This window comes from Mesitornis unicolor, unplaced genomic scaffold (genome assembly GCF_000695765.1).
Source record: "Mesitornis unicolor isolate BGI_N332 unplaced genomic scaffold, ASM69576v1 scaffold12690, whole genome shotgun sequence".
Lineage (NCBI taxonomy): Eukaryota > Metazoa > Chordata > Aves > Mesitornithiformes > Mesitornithidae > Mesitornis > Mesitornis unicolor.
Window position 1 is genome coordinate 108,375 of NW_010160366.1, and position 11,464 is coordinate 119,838.

Consider the following 11,464-nt stretch of genomic DNA (forward strand, 5'->3'; position numbering starts at 1 on the left):
CTGGAAAGATTCAGCTACCTGGATTACTGCAAAAACAGCTCAAGAATATATTTTAAAAAATAATAATCTCTTGAGAAATCTCACAGTTTGACACAATCTTAGTTCAGGTGACTAGGCCTGGTGATGGAAGTGTGTTAACCAGGGCTGTATCTTTGTCTTCGTAAAAAAATTTCTTAATGTAGTAGTAAGAGGATGCAATTCTCCCAAATCAGGAGATTAAAACAACAGGTTTGCTGAAGAGGGTGAAACTTTATGAGACTATGGAGTAACCAGCAGCAATTCCCTTAAAATAATGCTTTTAAAGAATTTTTTTTTATTATAGTACTGTAGGAGCATATAATACACAGAGACTTACTACTTTGATCCTGGTTGAAGTCCAACACAGTAAGGGCACCAGAATCAAGGCCAGAGCATCTCCCAGCATCCTGATGTTCAGAAGTGTCTTTCTGCAGTGATCTACTGCTATGTAACTGAAGGCCTCCAAAGCTTGCAATTGTTTCCTCAGTGGGAGATGGTTCTGAAAACACATCCTCTTCAACAGAGTCATAATCATCACTAAGAGAGTCTTCTTCCATCCTTTTCTCTTTTGTACTGAGTTGCAAGCTTTTTCTCAATGTCTGCTACAATTCAAACAGATTTGTCAGAAAAGCTCAAACATGTGTTTTAAAATAAACCAATGTGGCTGCCTCTTCCTCCCCTAGGAGAAAGAAAAATCTTCTCATGAACTCAGAGCCACAATACAGCTCAAAATATTCACATTCCCATGCTGCATCTTCACTCCTCTGATGAAGACTTTAAAGAAAAAACATCCTACATCTCCTTTGTTCCTTCTCATCAGGAGCATTCTGAAGGCCAAGAAATTTTTATGTGCAAAACCAATGTTTAGGAATATGTTACAAACAGAAGGTAAGTAATGGAGAGGGCAAAGGCATATATTCTTCCAGTCTCAGACAGATAGATTACCGTATCTTCTGGCTTGCTACTTGAAGACTAGCTGCAAATGTCTTCACAAAACTGCAAAGCTAATGTAACAGCAACTTCGTTATAAGCAATTGCATAGATTATAATAGTCCTGTCATGTGCACATCTGTACTTCAAAAGCAGTAGAAGAGAGTTGTGGTCTAATGGACTAAGCTTTCAGTTTGCAGTGGACACGCTGTAATAGGATTTTATGCAAAAATTAATCTATTTTAAAATTTACTGTGTAAAAAACTGCTCTGCCTCTCTCAGCATATGCCACAAACAATACAGAAGATGCTGGGGAGCCTTGTGTTTTTATGAATGCTAAAGGAAAGGACCTTGCACATCTTAGATGTTTTTTTCCCCTACTTTGCTGATATTAGAGTTTTGAGATAAGTGTAGTGCTGTATGAATAAAATGAAAACCTGAAGCTACCTTAGGTACAAATGAACTGTGACAGTGTATGTTTAGTTTGCAATGAAAGCTTCAAGCTGCTCTTCTGATTACACTTGTTAGGAAATCCATGTTGACAGAAACATATGACAAAGAGCAGTCAAACTTAGGTTCAAAAGAAGGTCTATAAGCAACCTGAGGCTTGATATTGAGCATGTCTTTATGACAGTCAAGACTAATACTTCTAGGTATTTGACAAGGAATTTTACAGCCTTTTAGTTTGAAACCTCATGACATCTGGATTGTAACAAGACATTCAAGAAAACACATTATAGCTTCAGGAAAACCAAAAGCATTTCCCCCTAGGCTACAAAGAAAAGTGGAGTTTTGGTTTAAAATTATTAGCTTACTACTTACACATAAATGACTATAAATATCCATCACTGTAACCAAGTTACTGGTTTGTAGAAAAAAAAATAATCATAAGTTCAAAAGCAATATAGAGAAGGCAAAAAGATGCAAGATAGAGAAATATGCTTGGGAAGTTTGTCTGATGTCAGTGGTAAGATCTGTAGACAGTTTCATATATAGATGCTACTTCACTACCCAGAAAAGCTTTATTAATGTCATTAATTGGTTAGGCAGAAAAACATTCATAAAGTTTTGTTCATTTTTTCATTTTCTGAAGGACAAAGCATTTGTAAGTGTGCTAGAACAAACTGCAATTAGTAACCAAATGGAAGTCTGAACCGTTACACAAGAGTCAATAAAATAACAACCCTTGATGGAAAGCAACGGCATTGATTATAATATTTTTAAAACTTTATTTCAACTTCTGTTAGGTAAAACAATGGCATGCAACAATTTTAGCATGATTATTCAAAAACTAACCTAAACTCCAAAACAGTTGTTGTTTAAGCTTTCTCTAACCCAGTAACCAATACTGACATTCACATGGACAATGATTAAGTGAACTGAGTCTCCTTGCATGAAATGTCTTGATTCTCCTCAACAGAGACAATATTCTACCTCTTCAAATTAGGACTTCACATATTAGTGTTGTAGACTGAGATTAGATTTTCAAAGTAATTTTACTTTTTCTTTTCATTGTTTCCTTCTTTATGTCACGTCTTATCAATGCAAAATCATCTAATGAAAGAAACCCTACACACTGAGTTTGCATGCTCTACTCAAGACTGGTACCCGGGCCCGCTCACATTTCAATTGACGCTACCATTACAACAGAAGGCAACTGCCATTTGTACCTGGGAGTAACAGAGAGGATCATCACCATCTGTCTCCACGCTCAAGCTTTCATAAGGTTCAAAATCCTCAGAGTACTCAAGAGGAGGTTTAATGAAGAGTTTAGTCCCCCTTTCTGTTTTAATCTCCACAGTTTTCTGTTAAGAGAAGCATTCAGAGAAATTTGACATATTTCATACTATCAGAAGTACAAAAAGAATAATCATCACATTTTACACAACAATATCTAGATCAAGCAATGCTTTTCCCCTCTGCTCCATAGAAGGTTTCTATCTTCCCTAAGCTCACCTTTGAGCCCCTGCATTATGGTTTAACTGCCCAAGTCAAACTCCTCACCCACTGCTGCTATCTCCAGAGTGGGTCAGGCCCAGCACACATCATGTGTTTGGCACCAAAGTGAGTGCCCCTCAGGGTTCACCACCTCACCTCACCAGGTAAGTGAAAAAACGATAGAAGTAGGGAAATAACAACCACCAAAACAGCTGAAGCAGAATCACTTAACGTGCAGTTAAGTTAAGAAGTGCTGGTGGAACAACCTTATGGAGAAAGCTCTCAAGCCTCTTCTGGGGAATTGGCACGCTTGGGTATCTCTAAAATGCATCTGCACTAATGGAGAACAAACACATGGGGAACAAACAGGAGTAGTATAGAAGCTTGTATGTGGTTACAGAGCTATGACCTCCCTGGGATCACAGAGATGATCACAGGGACTGGAATAGGTGATCTCAAGGGTGCCCTTTCAACCACATCAATTCTGTGATTCTGTGATGTCTATGTATGAAAGTGACTATTCAAAGTGACTGCATGTTTTAAAGTTGTATTACACTTGTATGAGGGGGAAATGTTATGTCATAAGCATTCAAGCACAAAGGTTTCTTTGCCTTTGTAAATGTCAGACATAGCTGCAAAGTGGTTCAAATTAATTTGTTTTACTGCACAATTAGGATGCATTCAAAGTATGTACACTGTCAGTTACTCATCATAGAGGGATAGAAGATTTGAGAAACTAATCTTTCCTACCACAGAATTGTAATACTCCACAAGAAGACAAAACAGAGAGCAGGAAGTACATATACCTCTCTCACGGAACTAAGTTACCTGTAAGTAACTTTTTTGCCCCACATTTGAACTCTGGTGCAGATATATTCCATAGCGGGAAGCCTCATAAGTGAACGATGAGGACTGTTTCATTAAAGATAATGTGATCCAGAAGTCTATGCAATGATATTAAATTCAGTTATCTGGTGTTCATACACTTCTCTACCATTTTGCAAGTGTCAGGAGCAGAGATGTCCCAGTGAGAATATCCTCAAGCAGCCTGGCTTTTGACAGACTGTGTTCTTTCAATGAGTCTATTTCCCTGCCTCAAAGCATACCTTACCAGTTCTGACAGGCCAGTACGTAAGCCGTGATCTACTGGAAAAATACCAGCTGAGAAAATGAATTTAACTGAGCAGTAGGGGTGATAAACAAAGTAAAGCCTTAAAACTTGAATATGCAATATTTACTGAAATAAAAGGAAACCTGCATGGCATGAATGCTTGATCTGCACTGACACAGACTCCTGATCCCCAGTCACTCAAGCACAGACTGGACATGCAGCCAGGGCAATTACTAATCAAGTAGGTTAATTATTTGGGTAACATGTCTCAGTTGTTCAGAATTCACATTTGTTCTGTTAATTAAGTCATACTCCTTAATAGGTTAAGTCAGATCCTTTTTTATGCCATAAGAAAAGAAGACCATTGACATTTCTCCAGTAAACCAACAACTATGTAGCTAATGGCTCCAACTTTCTTATAGGCAGGATATTTTTATTATCTATATGCATTTTCATCCTTTTGATCTACAAGAATCTGTCACAAATTATAACTCAAGCTATGCAAATTACACCTCTGTGTCCCTTAATACTACTGCAGGGTGGAGAACAGCAGTGACAGGCAGGGGTGTAGCTGCAAAATGAAATTCTCCATCCTCTGCACTAGATAAGCTCTCTAGGCTTACCATGAGATGTCAAGCAACAGCTATTCTGCTGGAGGACAGATTGAGACAATCATGTCAAGGCTACAAAAGTTTCTGTGATGGATGTCACTGAAGCCAGACCCTTTCAATGAAATTTGCCTCTTTAGGCTTCAAAGTAGACACAGAATGGGTCAAGGTATCATTTCACATTGTCACTCAGTATCCACACCAAGCCAAGACACAGATTCTACAAGTCCCAACTGCCTGCGGTCTACTGATTGTAACCAATTTCCCCTAAAATTATTTACAATCTAAGAATTAGTGCAAATATACATTATTTCAAATTGCTTCTTACCTGAAGCCAACTTTTGCGTTGTATTTTGCTTGGTGCAGTTTGTGTGCCGTGTTCTTGCAACTCACTCTCTTCTAGCTGGGCAGCTTTTTCAAAACATAGAGACAAGAATTAGAAGACAGAAAACAGAAATACATTATTTGACAATATATTCCTTAGTTCACATTGTTCCCCCCCTCACCCCACCAGATGAGCACAGAAGAGTAAGCCTTTGACATGTAACCAGTGTCAACTGAAAAGGGATTCCACTTCAGACACTGGCTAGTCATCTGTTAGTAACAGCAGTTTTGAACCTCTTCAGGGACAGTCATCATGATGTGTATTCAAAAGAATAAACTGTTTAAAGATACATTAGCTGAACAGCAAGTGAAGCCCCCCCCATTCATTGATACAAAAGTACAGAAATATGTTCTAGAATAGGGATGCTCATCATTCTAACTCCTAGCTGGGTGGAGACTGAGCTGTCTTAGGAAGCCACCCGAGTGCAGGGCCCATACTACTGAAGGCAGACTCTGATAAACAGAGTTCTAGTGAACACCAGATGACAAGCTGGGTTAACAAAGGAATTGTGTGAATTTACTCTCAAACTAAGGAAACATAAGGTATTGGCAGATTAAACAGAATGCATTAGGTATTTAGCATACTGTGCAGAGAAGCATTCTTCATGTACAAGTCATAAATGAAGGACAAACAATTTTCCTTAATTTTTAGGCAAGGAAGAGTTGGTTCCAGAACTTCTGCAACAATTGTGTATGGTCAAGGAGAACTAAGAGTTCCCGTGTTGGAAATGGTCCCAACTTACAGCAGAACACTGGAGTTTTGAGAAGATGCTTTGAATGAGACAAAGAGACAAACATCTTGCAGGTCACATCAGCATCCTCAATGGAGCAAGGACATCACCAACACTCTCAATAGCATCCTAAATAAAGGCACCTCATTTCCTATGTCCAAGACAGATTTACAGCTTCCATTTCTTCTCAGTGGAGAAAAATAGCTGATGCAAACCCTTTTTTTCTTTAAGCAATAATTTAATGGTCACCCTAAGCCAGCAGAAACTGGCACTACCAATAAAGAAGCAGTCGTCCTACAAAGGTCATAGAATCACAGAAAAATTTAGTTTGGAAGGAACCTCTGGAGGTCACCTAGTCCAACTTTCCATCCAAAGAGGGCTTGCTTCAAAATCAGATCAGGTTGCTCATTATAACTCCCAGTACCATATTTTCTTTTGTGGGTTGAACAACCCTACATCCACCTGTGCGGTGAACTGCTCAGAGAACTGATATGGCAAGTTTTAGCTAAGGAAAAACATAAAGACCACTTTTAATTGTAGTCATTTGTTCAATCTGGTTCACTGTGAGAGAACACTGGTACAAGCAGATAGGAGAGAACAGGCATAGGGTAGGACTGTTCCTGGGGGAACAGTGTATGTCAATTTAAAGCAATCATAAAATTACAGAACAAGAAGAACAAGATTGTGCTTCAGCCACAACGTATCTGTCTGTGAGGCCTCAAATAGGGCTAAGGATGGAGGGGAAAAGGAATGGACTGCTCCAAGGAAGAAAAACAGCCCTTCCAACCAGAGCTCCTGCTACTCCATTAGGCTATTCCTATGTAACTCCACAAATACTTCGCAGTCATTAGCATTGGTGCTGACAGCCATGGGGCTCTTCTGGCACTGAGTGTGAACTGTCCTGAGACTACAATGCTAGGAGCGTGGTCTGATTCAGTCACTGCTTTCAGACAGAATTGGAAGCATCTTTCACTTTCACTTCCTAAGTAATCCAGCTCTTCTAAGCAACAGCCCAGAAGGCCACTCATGTATGTTATAAACCTAAGTAGGAAAAGGGGACAGGGTAGGGCTCATGCCACCACTGCTGAATATTTTGTTGTCACAATTGAGTATTTTGTGATGGATTCATGTGACCAGGTCTCTCTAACCCAGGAAAAACAGTAGTTCAAACCCCAGGCAGAAGTTGATGCAGCTGACCTAGTTTGTCTGCGCTACAAACACAACCTTCTCATGGGATGGATGGGATGGGATGGGATGGGAATACCAACCACTACCTGTTTCAGCACACAAAATAAGTCTACTGGTGTCATTCCCTTGGAGACTTGAGCTGACATTGCCTATTCTAGTAGCCAAGAACTGAATAGGACATCATCAAAGTATCAGTCATAATCAAAGGAGGCCATGTCTTTGTGATCACACCAGCATTCACTGGAAGTGCATACATGGTTGTGAAACTATGTCTGGGTTATACATCCAAAGAAATTGCAGTATACCTACAGAACAGCTTCACTACCTTATAGGCCCGTAATTTATTTTAATTCATTTACCAAGCCTAAGCGTAAAAAGTCTACCAATCACTTATCATTAATTACTCCTAGGGAAGACAAACAAAGAAAATAGTCCAGAAAAACAGACTTATGATGACACTTTCAGGAACCACAAAGAGGGATTTGTGCCGATTCTGTATTATTAAGTATCACACATTCCTAATTTTTCTGTGAAGACTAATCCTATAGATGGATGCTTCAGAAGGAATAAATGATGCAATAACTCCCATGAGAGACAGATAGGCAAGAAAATTCCATGCTGTATCTCAGCTAGAAACCATTTCTGTAAGTGAAATCATATTCAGTCATTGAGAAGAAATGCCTAGAAATGAAACAGACTATAAAATTGCTAAGGTACTACCCCCAGGCAAGTAGCTTATATCGACCATCAATGACTCTCACTCTGGACTCTAGTAGTAAAATCAAATGGAAGAAGAAAAATTACAAGATGATGACTCAGTTGGTATCTTTCATTGCAGCTACATGTGTTTAAAATAACAACACTGGACAGCTAAGAAACAGCAAAACACTGAGTCCTCTTCTCCAGAGATAATGCTACCGTCTCTAAGTCAGCAGAGTTGAGGAAAGGCACAGAGACTGCCACTGAGGTCTTTAAAGGTCCTCAAAACAAGTTCAAGTATTCTACCTTTAACTAAATAATTAAGCATTAATTGACTATAAAAATAAACAGCTTTAGTTAAGCTTAGAGATAACAGCTGCACAGCAGAACTTTAAGAGGAAATTTCTCTTGACAGAGTTGTATTGCAGCTGCTGCCACAATATCCCTTAACAATTTTTGGACCAATAAGTCAAAGATGTTGTTTTAAATGCTCTTTAGCTACTTAGAGGTATATCATCCCAATGTGATAGAACACAACATTTTCTTCATTTTTCCAATATCCAAGAACATGAACTTTTTTTGTGTCTTCACATGCAAGTTTTTACTTTCATATAGAAGAGTGAAACTAGGGAACTAGCTGATTCCTCATCATCATCCTGCATAACCTGCAAGAAATTATACAGCAGACAGTTAAGCCTGAACACAAACTTGAGAACAAATAGTACATACCCAGTGTAGCAGAAAAACGAAGGGAAAAAGAAAAAAAGAAAAAAAATTGAGGTTAGAGTAATGGTTAGAACAGTTACTGAAGGAAAATTTAGTTTCCAGTATTGTTGAGATTAATAAACTTTCAATCGTAATAGATTATTATATTAACTAACTTTTTAAACTCTCTGTCTTCATTTTTAGGTGAATGTAATGCTTATGGAGGCACTACCTATACAGCAACAGACTAAAAAAACACTCTAAGATAGAAAGGTAGTAGCAAGCACAAGGATAAGAGACTAGGGCTGGTTAACTGCACCGGGGTTTAGTGAAATCAACTTTATTTTCATTATGATAAACAGATTAGAAGGCCAGTAATCTCACACTTCATACCTTCATACATGCAAAATTATTCCTGTCACTACATTGCTCTTTATGACAGACAGATTTAAATTAGAAACAAAACACACATTTTTAAATAAAGTCAGCTTCTGCTAGTGATTAGAAAATTATCAGTGATTATTAGTGATTAGAAAAATGGTAGATTTTCTTTACTTCAGATATTTAAATAAAGATTAGCTGTCTATTAGTTCTAGTTGTCTAGACAACTGTTATAGCTTAAACACAATTTATAAGCTTAATGCAGCTATTACTGCATATAATTTGATTATAGTCTACGTCACCTAATGTCACTTGTCTACAGGACACCAGACTTAGATAACAGTGAAGTCCACCAGATTTTAAAGCCTACTAACATTGTTATGTATCCAACAAAGGTATACCATTATTTTACACTGGCAATTTATAGAAGATTTCTAATCTTCTAGTTTTAGTTATAAATGTTTAATAAATGGAGAGGTGGGGAAGTTAAACTTTGGAATTAGTCAGGGGTGAGCTGAGAAATTGATAGGGTGTTGTAGAAGCCATTCCTTACATACAGCCACCTGAAGCACTCTGATGGAAGAGTCCCATGGAATTTCATTCCACCAAGCTCGGACGCTGCTGTCTCTTTATCAAAGCCTGACCAGTAACCTCACTGGCTGAATTATAGCTCATTTACAAATAAGCAAACGTATTAAATAGTTCTAGACTACAATCTCTGTAAAACTCTCATGTAACTCACCATTTGTCCCCGTAGTCTTTGTCTCATTTTTAAGGTAGCCACGTGAGTTGTTTTTTCTGTGGTAATTTCTCAGCTCTGAATTAGCTCCATTCAGATACAGAGAAAAACCTTGTTCTAACTGTTCCAGTTTGATTTGTATAGGATCCTTTCTTTTTAAACGGCCCAGTACCCTAAAGTACAAAGGATAATAACTCATTCTTGCGCAGTGCATATACAGATGGTCAGATTAGCAATAAATATAAAAACACACGATGTCAGAAAGCTGAAAAATATGTTCATAGTTCAAATAATAATTTCAGAATATAGCTTTCAGGACCTGTGCCTGTTCTGCAATGCTTGCATGAGTACCCACACACTCTGACACATGAAATTTGACCAAGTCTCTCCTTTCTGAGATTTCTTCCATGTTGTTTCTCATTCCATATTATTTTTTCCATTTGGTATTTATATATTTAACCTTTCTTCTTGAGAATTTTTAAGAGTTTTACTTAGAATTTCCACAAGTTTAAAAATGGCTGAGCTCTTTTCAAGAAAAAAAAAATATTATTTGTTGTTTTGAAAGTTCAGGGGGAAAGACTCCAACCAATGCTGCAGTTAGAGATACCAGAGAATTAAAGTCTAGTTAAAAAAAATAGTAAAAAACTCACCCTTCCGTAGGCTCAATTTCAGTGAAACATCTACCCTCCCACATCCAAGTCTCATCTTCCCTCCTTTCACCATGGGTCACACTCAGTCCATCCTAATTCCTTTGGTGAACAGGCCAGGAGGTCGGGGCCCCATGGGTGAAAAATTTGCGCCTGCCCCTCCACGCTGTTTCCTGGTTTCCTTCTGACTCCAGGGTGGGTGACTTCACAGGCCAAAGTCCCCAGGGGTGTATCTGCTCTGACAGGAGTCACCTTTTTCCGAAAGCGTGTCCCCAGCCATGTGTGCAGCAGTGCTCTAGGCAGTGTGTCTCCACAGGAGCACCCCACTTCCTGCAGCCACCACTCTCTTAAATCCACCCTTGGCTGCTCTGAGGAGTGGTACAAATACACTGAATCAAAGAATCGCTCGGTTGGAAAAGACCTCTGAGATCATCACGTCCAACCGTTCCTGTCTACCCCCTAAACCATATCCTTAAGTACCTCATCTACCCGCTCTTTAAATACATCCAGGGATGGTGACTCCACCACCTCCCTGGGCAGCCTGTTCCAGCTTCTGACGACCCTCTCAGTAAAGAACTTCTTTCTTACCTCTAACCTGAACCTCCCTTGGCACAGCTTGGTGCCGTTTCCCCTTGTTCTATCCCCCATCACCTGGGAGAAAAGACCAGCACCCACCTCTCTACAACCTCCCTTTAGGCAGTTGTAGGTGGTGATGAGGTCTCCCCTCAGCCTTCTCTTCTCCAGGCTAAACAACCCCAGTTCCCTTAGCCGCTGCTTGTGATTGTTGTAAGTCAGTGGCACTTGTTTCCACCACAATTCAGAATTAGAGCTCTGATAATAAGGATGGGTGTTGTTTCAATAATTAAATAATTTGTTTTCATTCTTTTCTAAAATTGCTTTAGGAGACTGCACACAAAAGAAATCTGTGTTCACAAACATTACACAAAGTTCTTCCCACATAATCGTGCCTTTTGTAGGTTTTTTTGGTCTTTTCACCAAACTATTCTGTTTGTTATAGAATCTGAGTAAAAATCTTATGGCTTGTAGTAAAGGAGGGAATCCAGCAAGAAAGTTCAGCAGATCCTTCTGAATCAACCTATGAAATTCATCTGTCTATGCTCATACGAAGAAGGATTTAAAGAAATGTTTAAAACTCTAATATACACTGAAGTTTCCCAAAGGAACCTAGATGTCCTTCTCTCCCACCTTAGCAGAACTTGATTTTACAGATTTAACTTAAGCAACTTTTGCATGCAATTTTCTGTATTTCTGACAACATAAAAACCTTGCCTCATAACATCCTCACACAGTGTGAGCTGCCAATTACTTCTGAATCTAGAACATCTTGCTGTATAAACAAAAATCTTCCCTTTAAGCCATGGAAA

At 38.8% G+C, this 11,464-nt stretch overlaps 1 protein-coding gene across 1 annotated transcript in view; it reads right to left on the reverse strand.

Moving 5' to 3' along the window:
• The window catches only part of KIAA0556 (KIAA0556 ortholog), a 57,132-nt gene extending 47,331 nt beyond the window's left edge, over window positions 1-9,801 (reverse strand). Inside the window, 5 exon segments of the mRNA XM_010189832.1 lie at window positions 356-617; window positions 2,619-2,753; window positions 4,934-5,016; window positions 9,436-9,605; window positions 9,752-9,801. Of these exon segments, the coding sequence (XP_010188134.1) occupies window positions 356-617; window positions 2,619-2,753; window positions 4,934-5,016; window positions 9,436-9,605; window positions 9,752-9,801 (700 nt within the window).
• Between the last annotated feature and the right edge of the window lie 1,663 nt (window positions 9,802-11,464).